At 33.7% G+C, this 19,376-nt stretch overlaps 3 protein-coding genes across 3 annotated transcripts in view; all 3 read right to left on the reverse strand.

Annotated features, from left to right (window-relative positions):
- Positions 1-140: 140 nt before the first annotated feature.
- The window catches only part of LOC111716968 (uncharacterized), a gene marked incomplete at its 3' end in the record, with an annotated part of 20,075 nt that continues 839 nt past the window's right edge, over positions 141-19,376 (reverse strand). Inside the window, 5 exon segments of the mRNA XM_023492484.1 lie at positions 141-231; positions 551-611; positions 1,113-1,159; positions 1,577-1,742; positions 2,559-2,682. Coding sequence (XP_023348252.1) covers positions 141-231; positions 551-611; positions 1,113-1,159; positions 1,577-1,742; positions 2,559-2,682 — 489 coding nt within the window.
- LOC111716967 (leucine-rich repeat protein 1) lies at positions 4,654-15,369 on the reverse strand. Its single transcript, XM_023492483.1, has 14 exons — positions 15,299-15,369; positions 14,852-14,956; positions 14,317-14,428; positions 13,879-13,988; positions 12,520-12,623; positions 11,479-11,634; positions 11,015-11,248; positions 9,801-9,973; positions 9,551-9,629; positions 7,986-8,762; positions 7,186-7,269; positions 5,285-5,353; positions 4,880-4,926; positions 4,654-4,711 (listed from the first exon to the last, which is right to left on the reverse strand). The coding sequence occupies exons 1-10, from the start codon at positions 15,356-15,358 to the stop codon at positions 8,654-8,656; spliced, it is 1,242 nt and encodes a 413-aa protein (XP_023348251.1). The 5' UTR covers positions 15,359-15,369; the 3' UTR covers positions 4,654-4,711; positions 4,880-4,926; positions 5,285-5,353; positions 7,186-7,269; positions 7,986-8,653.
- On the reverse strand, positions 15,358-19,110 carry LOC111716966 (mucin-7). Its single transcript, XM_023492482.1, has 9 exons — positions 19,006-19,110; positions 18,148-18,381; positions 17,834-17,989; positions 17,305-17,445; positions 16,776-17,013; positions 16,612-16,700; positions 16,346-16,433; positions 15,998-16,235; positions 15,358-15,658 (listed from the first exon to the last, which is right to left on the reverse strand). The coding sequence occupies exons 2-9, from the start codon at positions 18,361-18,363 to the stop codon at positions 15,529-15,531; spliced, it is 1,296 nt and encodes a 431-aa protein (XP_023348250.1). The 5' UTR covers positions 18,364-18,381; positions 19,006-19,110; the 3' UTR covers positions 15,358-15,528.

Below are 19,376 nucleotides of genomic sequence, written 5' to 3' on the forward strand. Positions count from 1 at the left end.
AAAATTTCTCATCCAAGTCTAACCCTAAAATAAAGTGGCTCACAAAATATTTTTAAAGTATCCCTTAAAAATTTGAGAAAAAATCTTTTTTATGGGCTGCAATAAAGATAAAAATGCTTGCTTGCTTGCTGTTACAATACCTTATGTGCCGGGGTTTTTAACGGCTTCTCCTCTTTGATCGACATGGCCAGAAACTGCGCTTCATTCATGATCATATCCCAGTTTGTAGTTCTACAAATAAAAAACTGGTTACCAAAAAATTTGTTTTTCCAAAATTATCAGGATATGGGACCTGGGACAGTCCACAGAAAAAGAAGAAGTAATGACTAGAATAATAAAAGTAGAATTGTTCTGTACTGCATTACCTGTACACAATTTCAAAAAAATCATATAATAAATTGTATATAAAATTAGTCTTGCATATAAACAAAGTTTATTTAATGTCTCAGGGTGAATTTTGAAAGTTAAAATATCAGACACCACCTAATTTTTTTGTTCAAAAGCAAAAAATAAAGATGTGTTTGGGGTTGGTAAAATATCAGTAACCTGCCTGTTTATAGGACTTTTCTCTCCACTAAAAACATCATCATCATCAGAGATCAGACTGAAGCCTAATAACATTTAAATAACTAAACTAATAAAAACTGATAATTAATCAACCTATAAAATCTTGGGGAAACGCATCACTGTATTTATCGTAAGACATAAGAAATAAAACCAAAGGCTGGCTCCTCGAAATTCGTGACAAAATAGGTATTGCATATATTCTCTTTCCCTAATTCTTGTCGTAAGACTTTATGAGGTACAAAAACAGTGCTTATGATCCAGATCTGTTTGAATTGAAACATTTTAAAATTAAAATGGATATTTAGCACTGCAAAATGAAAATATCTGATTTTATTGTAAACTAGCTGAAGGGCCCGGCGTTGCCCTTCAGCCTATAACTCACCCCGATCACCCATGAGTGTCCACAAAAAAATTCAGCCCAATCAGTCCAGCCGTCTGGCCGGCTGTACGCAACATATATAAGAATTTCTTGTTTAATCATTTAGATAGAAGATTATGTTAGTTAAATATCAAGTATACACAATGTACAGTTTTAATATATTTACCTGAAGGTGTCGCTGCATGACTTATTTTTGAGATATTCTCATTAAATCTGAGGATTGAAGGTTTATATAACAAAAGGTATTTCAATTCATTTAACAAAGCGTCAATATTTCCATGTATTATCCTCTCAGAGAACATATAATAGGAAGTTTATCCCTCGACCTTCCTGTTTAGAAACAATATGTCATGTTCTGTAGAGTAGTTGACGATTTATAAAATACCTAACTAGCACTATAACCACATTATATCCAATGTCTATTTATAATTATATGTTTTTAAGATTTTTTTGCTGATCTAGGGTGGGGGGNTTTTGCTTCAAAATTCTCAATTTCCCCCTAAAATAATTTATTTTCTTCATTTTGGCAAACCCCCGCGATAACATGATAACATTGGAAGAGGGTGTATATGGTGTATAACCCCTGAATCGTTTATCAAAGATGTAATACTGTTTCAGCTCTAAACCATCCTGCTGGTGGAGGTGAGGGACTGCCCCAGGGAGATGTGTGAGGATGTGAAGGGTTGAGTAGAACAGTTTGGTTTACTGCTAGAGAATTGACTATCCAGGGTGATATGTTTACTCGGCTCAAGGCTCTCAGTACTTGACTGGGAGTTATCAAACTGAACCAGGACTCCTGAAATATTCTTTCTATCAAACTGAACCAGGACTCCTGAAATATTCTTTCTATCAAACTGAACCAGGACTCCTGAAATATACTTTCTATCAAACTGAACCAGGACTCCTGAAATATACTTTCTATCAAACTGAACCAAGACTCCTGAAATAAACTTTCTATCAAACTGAACCAGGACTCCTGAAATATACTTTCAAATAAAATGAACCAGGTCTCCTGAAATATACTTTCTATCGAACTGAACCAGGACTCCTGAAATATACTTTCTATCAAACTGAACCAGAACTCTTGAAATAAACTTTCTATCAAATTGAACCAGGACTCCTAAAATATATTTCTAATAAACTGAACCAGTACTCCTGAATTATACTTTCAATTAAATTGAACCAAGACTCCTAAAATATATTTTTTTATATTATACATTCCTACAAATGTATTTCACTATCAACTGAACCAGTGTCCGAATTTAATGAATTTGAGCCGCGTCTTAAATCCGCCGAAAACCGGCTTCAATTTACCACCGCTTAAATCTTGAAACATTGATTACAAGTGAAACCAACTATATATGAGCCGCGGCTTAAATTTAAGCCGCCGCTCAAATTCTTTAAATTCGGCCTCAGGACTTGTAAAATATACTTTTTATTAAACTATTTTTTCAACAAAAAAAAATTGGGGGGAACGAAGTTTAATCTCATCCAAATATCAGTTGTCAATTTTCAATGAATTTTCTCGTTGTTTCTGAATAAAGAGGATGTCAATAAAAGCGTCAAAATAAAAACGTTTAACTACAAATTCATGCCATAAAAAAAGGTAAACCTGTGTCAACAACGGACTCTGTTTCTGAGTTGTCAATCCTAGAATGGGAAGGAAGATTAAGAACTCCGAAAGTATCATCATCTTCGGACAAGGTTTTAGGGAGCGCATAAAAACTTCGTCGTTCCTACACACACAAAAATATCAAATCATTTCCATCAAAGATATCAAATTCTTTTAGCATTATGAAAAAATTAAAACAGTAGGAAATTAGAAGCAACATTTTTTTAAGAAAAAAGTTGAAAAAAACAATTAAGTGTTAACCCTATCTCTGCTGGGGTACTTGAAAACCAGGATATGCTAGGGGGGGGTCAATTTGACTCCCCCCCACCCTCTAAATCCCATGTTTGATGTCCAAATGTGACAAATGATACATTATTGGAAAGCTCTTGTGCTCTACTTTTAGAATCTGCAAAATTTTTTTTGCAAATTTGCAAAAATTGCTTTTTTTTAACGCAAAAATGTTCACACAAAAATTTGTCCAAAAAATGAAAAATTATACATTTTTGAAAAGCCCTTGACCATGCCATTTCAAATATGCAAATTTTTTTCCAAATTTTAAATAACCTGATTTTTAATCAAGAAAAACTAAAAAAGTGCAAATTTCCTTTGAAAGGTTGTTTGCAAAAAATCGCAAAACTTTGCAATTCGTTTCTTTATGTAAAAGGCTTCCCAAAAAGCTAAATTTTATCAAAATCTGACAAGTGGAAGTGAGTCAAAACAAAGATTTAGTTTGTTACAGGAAAAAGCAGTCATTCAGGCAGTGTGCCTGAGGGCTCAGGCAGTTAGTATTAAAGCCCGGTTTTAGGCCTAAAGGGAGGGCTTTGGGTATGTAAGAAAAGTCAGAAAATTTCAACAGCCTCAGACCAATACTTTTTGAGTTATGTAAAAAAAACTACAGGGGGGAGGGTTGAACCATTCAACGCTTTTATGTAATGAAAGACAAAAAATCACTTAAAAGAATTTCAATTTTCTTTAAGTGAGACCGGAAAAATTTCATATACAATTAACAAACTAAAGAGGAAACTTAATTAGAAAAAAGTCATCCCATTCAAATGGGATTTAAACACTTAATACGGAGAGAAAATATATATAACTATTTGAATAACACTAAATGAGCTAGGAAATCAGTTTCACCATCTTAATGGCGTCTGTATTAGCGATCCCTCGGTAGTAATTTCTGATCTGTTCTGTTATATTGAACCCTAGATTCTGATAAAACAGAATTCCTTCAAGATTATCAGAACTTACGTGCAGGTACATCACCTATCATTTATCCGTTCATTTATTCAGATTTAACTTTAAAAATGGTCAAATCACGTTTTCAGCAACACTAACTTTAAAAAGTTTATCATCGTTTTCTAGTTTATAAGATTACCGATGTTTATCGTTTTGGTTATTAATCCCTTTTTTCTTTGCTCAAATCCTTAATTTTATGGATTTTTATTCTTTACTTTGTTACTTGTTTCTTGATTTGTTTTATCGAAATAAAAAGCGAAGAGCTTTGCTGAAACTGCTGGACACTGCTGGACCAAATTGGCTGTTTGTTGAGGGAGCCCGTGGGTATCCTGGGGGTGAATTAGGCTAAACAATTTTTATAAATTTGAAATTCCACGGGTAACGCCGGGCACTTCAGCTAAACTCACAATGTCATACAAAGCGCAGTTAAACAACGTGAGTAACTATGACTAGGAATATTAATATAAACTTAGACAACGCCTTAAAGCTTGAATAAGATTAGGGTGTCCCACATCATATCGGATCTTATTATAGCTTTAAATTGCGATTGACGGGACTAATATGAAATTTAAAAATATCAAATAATTAAAAAATTGTTCATCGCCAATATAAAGATTTGCATTCAGAGAATACCAAGTTTTAGAGTATTGTGTGCGTATTTCGGCGTTAAAGCTTGGAGATAGTCTAATATGGTATGGGACACTCTGTATCAAATTGTTAAAATAAATGAGGCCGGTTCCTTAGTCTAATATGATATGGGACACTCTGTATCAAATTTTTATAATAAATGAGGCCGGTTCCTTAGTCTAATATGGTATGGGACACTCTGTATCAAATTTTTATAAAAAATGACCGGTTCCTTAGATTTGCACTGTTTGATGAAGAGATTGAGAAGTGCTGAGCCAAACCCCTTTCTTCTAAATATTTCAGAAATCTTTTTTACAAAAACCAGAGCTGCTTTTTTTCTCTTGAAAAAAGTCTAGAAATTGCCAAAATTTGTTCTATTGCGCACTTGTACATAGTGCGGAAAAATAAATGGACATAAAATACCACCATATTAAAAGAATTTAAGAGAAACTATTGACCTGTGGAGGAGCATAACTCCTAAAGTGAGAAGATGAGACCCAGCTTCCTAAATAATTAGGTTTGCTTTAACGAATTTAGCGAAATTGGTTTATTCAAAATCAGTGGCTTAAGCGCTCACCCGGTTTTTTAACCACTTGACGGTTCAACCGTAGCCACTGGACAACCTCTTTGAACTTTTTGAACATTTTTTTAAACCTTTTTAATTTTATTATTTAATGTTATGTCTCGCTTAAATAAAAACATTTGATTTAAATTGATAACAGAACATCCACATATATAACCTTTAGTCTAAAAGTTTAGAATGTTGATATTGAATTTAGTCGCTGAGATTTAGCGCCATCCACCACAAAGTTTTGCCCATAGGAGAGTGAAAATTATGATTAAATTTTTCAATATTTTTTTACCTCCTCTCTCCACACCACACAACCAACACATCTCCCTTCAACCTCAGCCAAAAATGCGACATTACTGCCCTAAAGGATAAGTTTCGTTTACCTCAATTTAAAAAACCAATGACACGACAAGGAAATAGCAGTAGTGGTATTCGTAGGGCACGGTTTGGTCATATGGCCTTAAGCCGTTCTAATAGTCTTTAAGATTTTATCTGCATAAGAACTGAGTTTTTGCCACAAACTCAAATTTTCTTATCCCTATGGCGTATATCTTTGCAAAGCGATGGTTTAAACTAAGAATGTTTGATCTAACTAACAGAATTCACAGTTTGAACTATCTAAGGTCCACGAAAATGACATTAGGTTGCAAAGATATCAGAATTACAAATCAGATTTTGTGGTAAAGACTTAATTCCTTTGTAGATGATGTAGCGAGGGGAGGAAGGCCAACCACATCAATCTCTAGTCCGAACCACATTCTCCTCATTTTCTCGTCCGAACCACCTCGAAATGCTCGTCCTTTCAATATTATTTTTTTTAAGTGTCCGATCCTTGAAAATAAATACATTTTTTGAAAATATGGCGACGTTAGGGCATAGATGAAATATAAAATTTTTCCAAATGAATTTTAGATTTGTGTAAAAATGAAAATGCTCCATAAATGATGTTCTACAAAAAAGCGTCTGTATCAAGAGCCCTTTCTTTCGCGGAAAATGCCGCAAAACATTTTCAAACTCGATGTATACAACTTTTTGTAATATTCCAGCTGAAATTGGGTTAAAGATATGACTTACAATTTTTATAAGATAAAATACTGTTTGAATTCATAGGGTTGTGACCAATTAATTGAAGCAAATGATTTGAGTAATATAAATTGAACATTATGTTTTCTATAATTTTAAGCATGCGGGCAGAAGTGATCTCTTAGTAGGGACAACAAATCTACCTTATTTGTAAATAAATCAGAAATCAGTGAATATTTTGTATGGGTTGAAATGGAAAGACCATGTTCACGCGAATTCTTTGATATAAATTTTTATTTGTGAAAGTTATCCATTTTGGAGGCAGAAGAGATTCAATTTTTAACCTAAATAATGTTTGACATCATTCTTGTAGATTTGAAGATTCCAACATCTCAAAATCCATGGAAAACTTTATTCTAGTCATGCTTTATGCCCTAACGTCGCCATATTTTTTAAAAATGTATTTATTTTCAAGGATCAGACACTTCAAAAAAATAATATTGAAAGGACGAGGATTTCGAGGTGGTTCGGACGAGAAAATGAGGAGAATGTGGTTCGGACTAGAGATTGATGTGGTTGGCCTTCCTCCCCTCATGTAGCTGTGTTATATTAGATGACCACAGATTCCAATAAATAACAATAGAACTGGAAAACTATTTTTAAAACAACATATTTTCAAGCATGTGAAACATAGTTTAAAAGTCTATAAATGATGGGGCAATTTTCTTATTGGACTTTATGAAGGCACAACACAAATACTGTGAACTTCACGTTTCGACTTTAAAAATATTGCTTTTATGAAAGGGGGGGGGGGCAATTCGACGCTTTTTGACACTAAATTTTGTACAGGCTGCGTTTGGTTCTAATAATTGAGATAGAAGGCTAAAATTTTGCATGCAGCCTCTTATTGAAGTCATCTACATAGATCACAAAAAAAATTTGAGATCAGAGGTCATTGACTTACATTTTGACCTCAATGAAAACACCACTTTTTCACTCAAATTCATTTATTATAAGCTAATCAAACATGTTTTCATACTTTTTTTACTAACACTGATATAGACACATATATCCGACCTCCATTTTGACTCCCTTCGATAATGACCTCCAATAATGGATTTGTAGAATGCTGATGGATATCTCACAGGAAGGTTATATAAATATATTTACCGATATAATGGATTTGAAGAATGATGGTGGATATCTGACAGGAAGGGTTGAAAGGATCACAACTTCAAGTCTGTTAATGTTATCCTGAACAGTGAACATTGCTGTATATTAAAGGGACCATTGTATTTTCAAGTTATTCTTCATTCAAACAAGACCATGTCTGACATGAAAAGGTTGATCTTTATCTGATCTAAAATTAGCTTGATTGATCAGTGTTTAATTCTGACAATTTTCTCCAATGCTTAAGTAGCTAGCTTAACTCCGCAAGTCTTCTTTAAAGAGAAACCACAAATATCAAGATATGAGAAACAGAATATCTCCTTAAAAAAATATCCCCCTTAAAACATAGAATATATATTATACAGGGCGTCCCACATCAGATTGGATCGTGTTAAAGCTTTAAATCGCTATTTCCGGAACTAATCAGAAAATCTTGAAAGAATCATTTGTAAAATGTATTTTACTGATATAAAGATTTGCATGCAGATTTAATGGTTTTTATTTAGTATTATATGCGTATTTTGGCGTTAAAGCTTGGAGATAATCTTATTTGATATGGGACGCTCTGTACAAATAGAATTATATCTTTGGAAACTTAAGTAATAAAGACGGATTCCCAGTAGGATAATTAATAGGTTTTTATTCTATTTTTTAAAATAATAATCTGCATTTGTTTAATGTGTATACATTTACTGACTGGTTTTAATTAGAATTGCCTAGGATAAAAATTGATCCAGGTTTTTTAATACTACTATAATTACTTTCATCATTTTAACAATTTGTTACGATAAAGCCTATACCTTGTTGACCCGAACCAGATCTAGTTTCTTTTCATACATTTTCTTCTGAAAAATAGATTTAAAAACTTCAAATGTCTAGACATAAAACAATAAAACCTGAGGCATAGCTCCTATCAAAAACTTCAAAGGATACTAAACCATTTGAATTAAATAATTTACAGTGCGAATGTTTAAGGGCCATAAACATATGGTTTACATACATCACAGTTGTAGGAATTGTTATTGAATGTTTGCTTTCAATTTAATTCCAGTCGGGATTGTTCCGAACAGATTTATAATCTGAAGGGATCCTTGTTTGAACAAATATTATCTTTGAACTCTGAAAGGATGGAAAGAACATGGTACAGATCTGATCCTCTGTAAGGATTGTTTATGAACAGATCTGATCCTCTGTAGGGATTGTTTATGAACAGATCTGATCCTCTGTAGGGATTGTTGATGAACAGATCTGATGCTCTGTAGGGAATGTTTATGAACAGATCTGATCCTCTGTAGGGATTGTTTATGAACAGATCTGATCCTCTGTAGGGATTGTTTATGAACAGATCTGATCCTCTGAAGGGATTGATTGAACATGGAACAGATCTGATCCTCTGTATGGATGGAAAGAACATGGAACAGACCTGACCCTCTAGAGGGATTGTTGTTAGACAAATGTCAACAATGGATCAGAATGCGAAGGGATTGTTCATGAAAAGATTTAAACATCTGCTAGAACACAGAGATGCATCCATACAAACCTCGTTCAATCCATCACAAGAAAAGGTACTAGACACCCTTCAAACCATTTTATTCATTTCAAAAAAAAGAAAAAAAATTTTAATTTCATTATTTTTAAATTGGTAATACAAAAATAAGGGGCATTTTAGACAAATTAAGGACAGTTTACTAGTTAACAAAGTTATAAAAAAAAACTTAGTCATATTTCATATATTAAAACACAACCAGACAAGTGAGGTTGGCATCGACCTTGGAACACAACCTACATTGCATTGACTGTAGGTTGAATATTAATAAAAATAATAATATAAATTTTGATCCGATCAAAAATGTTTTAGCATGCAAATTCTTCCCCAATTGTTCAAGCAAAACTGTCTTTGAAACTTTTTATTAATTAAACTGTCATGTTCAGTAGGAATACCCTGTGAAACTGTCATGTTCAGTAGGAATACCCTGTGAAACTAACATGTTCAGTAGGAATACCCTGTGAAACTAACATGTTCAGTAGACATACACTGTGAAACTATCATGTTCAGTAGGAATACCCTGTGAAACTAACATGTTCAGTAGAAACACCCTATGAAACTATCATGTTCAGTAGGAATGTCCTTAACATGTTCAGTAGGAATACCGTGTAAAACTATCATGTTCAGTAGGAATACCGTGTAAAACTATCATGTTTAGTAGGAATACCGTGTAAAACTATCATGTTTAGTAGGAATACCCTGTGAAACTGTCATGTTTAGTAGGAATACCCTGTATAGTGTATACCATCACATACATTAGACGGTTGGGGGTGGGGGAAAAGGGTAAGAATATTTAATTCAAAATGAATAGTTATGTTCCTGGATAAGCTAAGCTTGACAAGTGCCCTGGCTACATTGTTCCAAACTGGTTTGCTGCAAGGGCAATGCATACCGGAATCTAAGAGATTAAAACAAAGGTTTAAGGTTGATATGCATATTTTTCACTACCCACATTTCTAATATTTATAATTTATGAATGGAAAAAATATTTCTAACTAAAAGAAGATTGGAAAAGATTTGGATTTCTTCAAGGAAAAGTAAAATCACTTCTGAAATGACAGTCTCCTACCTAAATATGCGAGAAGCTGAGGGAAAAGATCTTCTGGGTCGTAGTTGATCCTTAGTTTGACCACTGTGCTCGCAGATATCTCTAGCAGGGAAGATACAGGTTCAAGCTTGTTACTCAGTACTCTAGTTGATGCTTCATCCATAGGGTTGTTTGATAACTCCAGAGAATCTAATCTAAACAGAACTTGTTAGATAACTCCAGAGAATCTGATCTAAACAGAAATTGTTAGATAACTCCAGAGAACCTAATCTAAACAGAACTTGTTTTGATATCTACAGAGTATCTAATCTGAACAAAGATGAAAACTTTAGAATGGGATATCCTTAATCACAATTGCTTAATCTGAGTATCCAATGTACATCATTTTGATTTTCTTCTTAATCCTTTCTTTTTAAATATCACTACTATATTAAAGTTACGTTTAATAACAAATACAGATGTGATGCTACATCAATTGGACTAATAAAGATTGAACAATAACGTTTAATTGTTAAGTCAACTGTTCACAACCCGGTTTTCAGTCCATTTGAACATTAGAGCATTGGAACAAAATAAAAATTGATCACGTTTGAACATTACTCCAAACTCACGTTGGTTCAATCGATATGACCTCAAAAGTATAGGCAAATCTAAAACCGGTTTTTTAAAATTAAGAGCTCTTCTTTCCCGTCTCTGCATTTAAATTTCCCGGCTTCTGATATGCCACTCTGATTAGTTAATTTTTTACGCTTTTCAGGATACAAACACACGATTAGGTTAGTCTCGAAATTAAGAAAAAGAATGGATCAAGCACTGATCTTGATATCCTACATTTTAATGTTTTCAGCTCATAACTTATTAGATAACTCCAAAAGGGAATCTAACATAAAATGTATGAATAAGGAAGGCACTTCGAAAAATGCTTAGACTCAGAATTTCATCTGGAATTTTTGACAGCTTAAGTCTTCCTCCCCATTGAAATCATCTCTGGATTGTTCAGTAGATTGACCCTGACCCATTTCAAACATCTCAGAACATATGTTGGATATTAACTAAGTAAAAAATCTTAACAAAAATGAACTTAGCTCTACCAATTCTTATTCCTCGATTCGGAATTATTAATTAGTATTAGTATTATTATCCTTAAACCTGTCATTGTATCACGTCCTGTGGTTAGTGGTTATGTTATATTATGCTACAGGGTTGAGCCTGTTCAGTGTTTATTGACAACCTACCTCAGAGAACTGAAACTACCAGGAAGGATCTTGAGATGATTATCACAAACTGACAAATGCTTGAGTAGTCTCAACTTCCCCAATGAGGGAGGGAGGAGGGTTAACTCGTTCTTGTTCAAACTCAAGGTTACAAGAGTCCTCAGCTGACAGAAATAGTTTGGTAACAGTTTAATTTTGTTTCCATTTAGATTAAGAAGTTTCAATGATTTTGCCATTAAACCAGTGCAGAAACCTCTGATTACCATTGACATTAATAAACTAAAAATTAACTAAATGTGATTAAGCCTTTAATTAATGAAAAATAACTGACACGTGTATTAGTCATCTTTCATTGGTTGATTTGTTTTTCCTTTTATTGGATTTTCAAAGAAATTGACTTAATTTTTTGAAACAAAGAGGGGGGGGGCTGCTTTAGAAAATATGTAGTTCAAACCCTTGAATTAAAAATAAAATGTCCAATGTCCCTTGGTAAACTGGAAATTTGATTATCCGCTAGATTTAGTTGCGTGAGAGATGGAAGAGAATCGAAATTGTCTGGAACCAGCTCAATCTCATTCCCTGCCATATCCAGCTCGGTCAGGTTGACCAGCTTCAGCAGCCTAGAATCTATTCTTGCTAACCTACATAATAGGTAAAGCAATTTATTAAAAAAGCATTTGCTCTTCCTTAAAACAAAAATCAAATTTTTTTCGAATTTACAATTTATTTTTCGCGTATTAAATATTTTACGAAAATTAAAAAAATGTTGACAACATTTTGAAATTCTTAGCATTCATAAACCTTCCCTGGGGTCATGCCAGGTCCGACACAAAATTTGGACCAGATCGGTTCAGCAGTTTTGATGTTTATCGTTTACAAACAAACAGACAGACAAGCAAAATACAAACACATAGTGAAGACATTTCATAAGAAGGCATTGAGCCGGAAATTTTATAAGCAAAAAAAAATGTTCATTTCAAATTAAATCATAGTCATAGTCTAAAATTATGTTTTTTACTCCAAAGCTTACAAGATTTTGAAAATATATTCCCTTGCTAAAAAATCCCATACTTTCAGATCCCAATCCAAAGAGATGAAAGACTCTAGAAGAAGATACTGTGCAAAGAGTCAAAGAGTTTTATCTAATTTCTATCTAATTTCTTCACTGTAAATTGTTTTATGATAGCCTCATGGTGCAAATAAACAGTACAGACATTTATAAAAATCTTTGATCTGTTCAGATGCAAAATTTCAGCAAAATCTGTGACATGCCGTCCATAGGTGGTTGACTTGACATGGAATGACCCCTATACCCCCTTTCATTTTTCCCTTTAAAATCAAACTATTAAGAGAATTGGGTCTGTGTACACTCTAAATTAACACTTCACAATTACTGTGTTTCATGTTTATTTGACCATTTAAGATAAACATCAAGCTGAGTCTAGCAGTCGTATTCGTACTACAAACTTTTTTGGGTCCCACTGTCTGAAACTAACTTGCAAAACTGTCCCCATGAATAATGATACCTGATATCATTAATCCTGACGCTGGTGAGTGTCTGAGGAAACCCTTCTTTAACCGGATAATCTCCTCGTTTAGTAACATGAAGTCTGCGTTTAGGTCCAGATATCTTAATACAGGATCATTTTAATTTTAAATCCTTTCAGAAAAAAAACAACTTGGAATAAATATCATATTTTATACACTGTAAAATTAAATCTGAAGATAGCTACAAATATTCATTATTTAAATAGTTGTAACATCAAAAATGTTGTACCCTCTCTTATAAACTCAACCTGTTTACTTGACAGGGGTTGCAAGGAGGACAGGGTTAGTTTCTACCCATCCTACTAGAGAACTAGTTTAAATTCTACCTGTTTACTTGACAGGGGTTGCAAGGAGGACAGGGTTAGTTTCTACCCATCCTACTAGAGAACTAGTTTAAATTATACCTGTTTACTGGACAGGGGTTGCAAGGAGGACAGGGTTAGTTTCTCAACATTCTGCCAGAGCCATAGTTTAAATTATACCTGTTTACAAGACAGTGGTTGTAAGGAGGACAGGGTTAGTTTCTCCACATCCTACTAGGGAACTAAAAATTATACCTGTTTACAAGACAGTGGTTGTAAGGAGGACAGGGTTAGTTTCTACCCATCCTACTAGAAAACTAGTTTAAATTCTACCTGTTTACTAGACAAGGGTTGTAAGGAGGACAGGTTTAGTTTCTCCACATCCTACTAGAGAACTAGTTTAAATTATACCTGTTTACTAAACAGTGGTTGTAAGGAGGACAGGGTTAGTTTATACCAATCCAACTAGAGAACTAGTTTAAATTATACCTGTTTACTAAACAGGGGTTGTAAGGAGGACAGGGTTAGTTTCTCCACATCCTACTAGAGAACTAGTTTAAATTCTACCTGTTTACTAGACAAGGGTTGCAATGAGGACAGGGTTAGTTTCTCCACATCCTACTAGAGCAATAATTTAAATTCTACCTGTTTACAAGACAGGGGTTGCAAGGAGGATAAGGTTAGTTTCTCCACATCCTACTAGTAAACTAGTTTAAATTCTACCTGTTTACTAGACAGGGGTTGCAAGGAGGACAGGTTTAGTTTCTCCACATCCTACTAGAGCACTAGTTTAAATTCTACCTGTTTACTAGACAAGGGTTGCAAGGAGGACGGGTTTAGTTTCTCCACATCCTGTCTGAGAACTAGTTTAAATTCTACCTGTTTACTAGACCGGGGTTGCAAGGAGGATAAGGTTAGCTTCTCCACATCCTACTAGAGCGCTAGTTTAAATTCTACCTGTTTACTAGACAAGGGTTGCAAGGAGGACAGGTTTAGTTTCTCCACATCCTGTCTGAGAACTAGTTTAAATTCTACCTGTTTACTAGACAGGGGTTGCAAGGAGGACAGGGTTAGTTTCTCCACATCCTGTCCCGTTAAGACCTTCTTCAGCACTGACAAGAAGCTCTTTACTTCTATTACGTCTCCTAACATGATGAAATCAATTTTCTTGTTTTTTGTTATTAAAGTTACCTTCAATTAGTTTCAAATCAGCCGCCGATTTCTTTGATTTATAATTTTTACGTAGAAATCTATAACATGGAGAAAAAAATTAAGGAGCGAAAATTGGTTTTCAGCTAAATTCATATTAAAAGCAATAAGTTTAGTTATTAACTACTAGTTAAACTAATTCTGGATAATTTAACAACATCTCAAGTGTGTCCGGAGCCTAGTGTGCACAAGAGAAGTTGTTCAACAGCACAGTTTAACTACTTCTCGCGCTTTATTATTTCCGAATTCACAATAAATATTTACCTTTGATACATATATCATGGTCAGGTTCCTTTAAGCGTATTGTCGTCTTCCCTTCGTTTATCAGCTTCGTGAATACTGTTTGGATATTGTTCATTATCATGTACTTTGTGCCCTGAAACTTTTATTCATCTAAATCTAATTCTTTTCAAAACATCAACACTTAAAAAAATATTTTTTTTAAGTTAAAGAGAAAGTAAAGTCGATAAAATATTAAGTGACCTTACATTCAAGATTTAAATCTTCCCTTCAAAAAGGTACCATTTTAACCTTAATATAAGGGAAAATGAAGAAGATATCGACGTTTTTTAGTTTGAAATCCTGTCAATATCCTTCTTGCCTGATCTCATCCGCATTAATTAGCATTTCAATCGAAACTACAAATTTCAGATAGAAAACATTGATATCTCCATCTCTTAGGAAGATGTTTATATGAGTCGAGCATGTGACACTTAATTTGTAACACTTGCTAATGACCTTCTAACGTATAAATAATGCTTTAAACCCTATTTTTATAATAATATGTGTTTATATTCACCTGTTTGTTCTGCGCATTTGTGATCATAATAAACAATTCATGTTTTCCATCAGGAAGAGGTTTTTTCCCTATAGCGAGATGAGATCTAACCTTCTTACCTATACCCTTAAAAATAAAAATATTAAACTACAGGGCTACCTTTAATTTCGACCCCAATGAGGTCTTTTATAAATCTTTGATTTTACGATCTGATTTTTTAATTCGGTATTTAGCTAGTGTTGTCCTTTAAGAAAAAAAGTGCTGATTTGAAAAAAACTGGAGATAAAAAATGTCTAGCATATTTTTGTGCGATGAGCCTTACATAGATTAGGGAGTATTCAACAATCTTTTACAAGTTGACAGAAGAGATTTAGTTTAAGTGTCAAAAGAAATTTGAAGATTTTTAATGTTATTTTGCTCCATATTTTCCGGGTCCGGCTCCTATGCCCTAAACCCATGAAATTATACCTTCATATTGTGGCACGCTAGGGATCTATTTACTACCTCAACTTCAGCATAGAGTTTCATTTTTCTATAATATAAAAACCCAAATTAAATATGATCAATTATTTCTTCAATAAAAGCTTATTTTTATAAATAAACACACTATCCCAAATCACAGTAAACATAGTTAATCAATAATTACTACAATATTTAGATACATTATCAAGTGTCAATTGCAGAAACGAGTAAGTTTTTTAATTGCCCCTTCTTTTAACCCCTATTGGACTAGGAAGACCAAATGCAGTACTCCTTGGGTTCGGAATCGCCGGTGTAGAGCTAACCAACCCAACAGGAATCATCGGTGAGGGAGCTGCGTATTGAAACCTGGAGCAGGGGTTCATCTAGAGATGTGGCAGGTACAAGACTTCTCTTTGTGCCAGATATTTTTGACTAAGATACAATTTGTGCCAGATTTTTTGAATTGAGAAAATATTTTTGGTATATTTTGTGGCAATTTGTGGCAGATTCTACGGACTAAGATACTAGTTGTGGAAGAATTTTTAACTAGGATACTATTTGAAGCAGAATTTTCGGAATAAGATACTTTTTGTTTCAGATTTTATGAACTAAGATAATTTGTGTTTAAATGTTGATTTGTGGCATTATAATGGGGTGAAATTGTGTAAAATGTTTATCAAGATTAATCCTAGATGAACCCCTGACCTAGATGATCCGACCCCTGCAGGAGTTGCCAAAGATCTCCTCGGAGTTGCTAAACCTGAGGGAGCTAGTAATCTTGAACCTGGAGTGCTTGATACTCCAGCAGTAGATGGTGGAGGTATTCTTGAATTAGGAGTAGCAGGTAACCTGGTACTTGGAGTGCTTGAAAGTCCTTGACCAAATCTTCTGCTAGGAGTTGATTGAAGAGATCCAGACATAACTGGTCTAGCCAGACTGCTTCCTAGTATTCAAATCAAAATACAAAAAACCATTTTTTTTGAAATATTGATCATCAAGATTAAAGACCTAATTCGCCCCCCCCCCCTCTCAAGTAGCAGCTCTTAAACCAACCTTGCCGATGTAGCTTAGGCCTAGGGGCTGGCATACAGCTATTGATTGGTTTCTCTTCTGATACTGACTTTACTCCGGTGACTTCAACCTAGAAATGAAAATTTCAATAACTCCTTGACTTAACTTAAACTATTAACTTTTTTCTATAATAAATAAAGTTTCTGCCATTCTCCTGTTCATTTTTTTCAATAGCGGTCGTATATTGTAAAATATACAACTTAAAAAGATTTCGTTTTCAAATATCTACTTAAAAAATATAATCCTACCTTGATTTTTGACTTTGTGAAGCCAGCACTGGTGTTTAGAGTTAACCCTTTGACGGGTAAAGTTCTTTTCACAGCAGGCATAAAGGCTCCTCAAACAAAAAGATACTTTAGGAAAAACCCTCTAAAATCAACTCTATTTTCTAAATATAAAAAAGTATAATTACCTGTTTTAACTTGGGATTTAGTGTTTGATGCAATGTTTGAAGAGTTCAGACTTGACGAGTTTAGTTTAGAAGGTTTTAGTTTGGAAGAGTTAGGTTTGGAAGGGTTTAGTTTAGAAGAGTTTAGTTTGGAAGAGTTAGGTTTGGAAGGGTTTAGTTTAGAAGAGTTCAGCTTTAGAGTGTTCAATTTTGATGAGTTTAACCTTGCGGAAGGTCTGATCGGTTCAACCACAGAGCCAACCTAAAATTTTAGAAATGAATTATAACTACTTCTTTACAAAATTGTCTAAACGGGCTATTTGTAAATATTGATAAAATTACAATTTTTTAAAGTTCAAACTTCAGAAAATATAACATTGAACATTTAACATTGAACATTTAACATTTTCATTTCAACCCAATTCATTTAAGAAGCCAGGGGTTGTCCAATAGCTCCTAGATCAGGTTGTAGTACGCTATTGGTTATAGTTCCGTCTGACATAGTTTAAACCTGAGAATGATGAATGTAATGTTGTTTCCCACATTACATTACCTTGGGCCTCAGTGGTAAAACTGGAGTAGATTTTTTCAACGAAGTTTTTATTCCATGCTTCTTAGTTTCCTTGGGTTCTTGACTATCTGTCACTTCAATCTTAGGATTTGGAGAAGGATTCCTTGTTTTGAAACTATCAACCTAAAATAAAAGTCATAAATGAGAAAGACCGTCGTGGTAATTTTAAGTGATATTCTTTAATTGGGTAAATGCACGATTCACAACCTAGAAACCTTTTATCATCAAATGAAGTGCAAGATATCATCGTTTTTCTAACTTGGAAAGTGTTTGATTCTAACTATTTCCTTAATATTGTTTCTAAAGGGGATATGCGCGAGGTAGTTAATAAAGAATCACAAATGAATACAATAATATTTCAAATAAAAATTATGGATATGTCATGCATTCTTTATCGGATAAAAGTGTTAAAGGGTACTGTTGTGAATCGTGCGTTTCTTTCTATAAAAGGACGGTCAATTTGATTCATGACTAAACATTAGGTCTACTGTCCCTTTAAATAATAAAATACCTTTTCCAATTTAGTTCTTCCATTGTTTTCTGAGAGAAGAGGAGATAATTTTCTGATACTGGGCTTCCGAACAAGCTGCCGGGGTTTCGAGATTCCAGGCTCGATGTTTTCTTTTGATTTATTATTACTTCCCAAGGGTCTTCTGACGACTGATTTCTAAACATATAATCATGTTCGAATGTTCGAATAATTCCAAAATTGTTCAAGTTCAGAGAAAAAAAAAGGAATTGAAAGATTAACTAAAGAAAGAGGTTATCAAAGCACACTAAATTACCAATAATTAAATTTAAGTTATTTTATCGTTCCTTTTTTACCTTGGGGGTATCTTGACAGATAACATTTTTAAGAAGCATTTTCTCCTTGTTTTCTTCCCTCTCTCCATCTTTACTCGGTAGAACATTGCTGTTCAAAAATAAATCCTTATTGAGGTTCTTTACAGGAGACTGGTCGGCGGAGTTATCAAGGGATTTGTCTCCAGATTTATCTGTAGTTTTGCCAGAGAATTGGTAGGGGGAGAGTTCTAGCAACATATCATCTGGAGGTATCTCCTGCTCATCAGATTAAATCGTTAAAGTAGACAGACAGATTTGCCAGGTTTGTAGGTAGAATTGTGAATTCCGTTGGATCGTTTACAAAATTGTGCCAAATTTTCACCCCGACAAAAGATGTTGGCAAATAACCTGTCAAAAATTAACCAAAAACGATCCAAAAACGAAGATGTTACAAGGATCATTTGAAATCTTATATTATAATTTTCAAAAAACTATATACAACGATTGGCAACACTATTTGTAGAAGGGATCTAAAACTCAATGAAATTGTGCGATCACATGACTCTGGCTTTTGCTTTATCTTAATACAATAAAATCAATATGTGAAATTTTTTTCTATTTTGCCACGATTTTTAGATTAGATTAATCTGCAGTGAGATTTTTAAAACAAAATCGTAATTTTTAAAAATTTATGAAAAACATTTTGTTGTAGGAGAAACAATGATTTTTCAGGATAATTTATTTTATGCAACATGCCAAATAAACTTTCCTTGAAAAAAGTATTTATTTTGAATCTACTTATCTCATTCTTAATCTGCACCAATCTTTTGCGACTGAAATCAAGGTTATGTCTCGAGGACTATATCTGATCTAAGCCAAATAATAAATATTCAATCTTTCCTTGTTAATATCGAACAAGGGACTATCCAGACTTTCACAAGGAGAGAAGTCTCCCAATAGTCCTCCAACTAACACCTAGATTGAAATAAAACAATTGTATGATACTAGCCTTAGAGGGCGCTTCGCGCCCATCTTCTAAATTAATTGTGAACATGTTCTCTTTGTGTACATCGTAAAAAAAAAAAAATAATTCGCGGATTTTCACAAAAAATTTCGTGGATTTTCAAAATTTTAAAAAATTTAATGAAGATAGAATTTTAATGGAGACAAAGATTAGAAATTTTGATCATTCATAAACCTTCCCTGGGGTCCCTAGATGTCCCACAAAAAAATTGAGCCCGATCGGTTCAGCCGTTTTGACGTTTATTGGA

Source organism: Eurytemora carolleeae, unplaced genomic scaffold (genome assembly GCF_000591075.1).
Source record: "Eurytemora carolleeae unplaced genomic scaffold, Eaff_2.0 scaffold2286, whole genome shotgun sequence".
Classification (NCBI taxonomy): Eukaryota; Metazoa; Arthropoda; class Copepoda; order Calanoida; family Temoridae; genus Eurytemora; species Eurytemora carolleeae.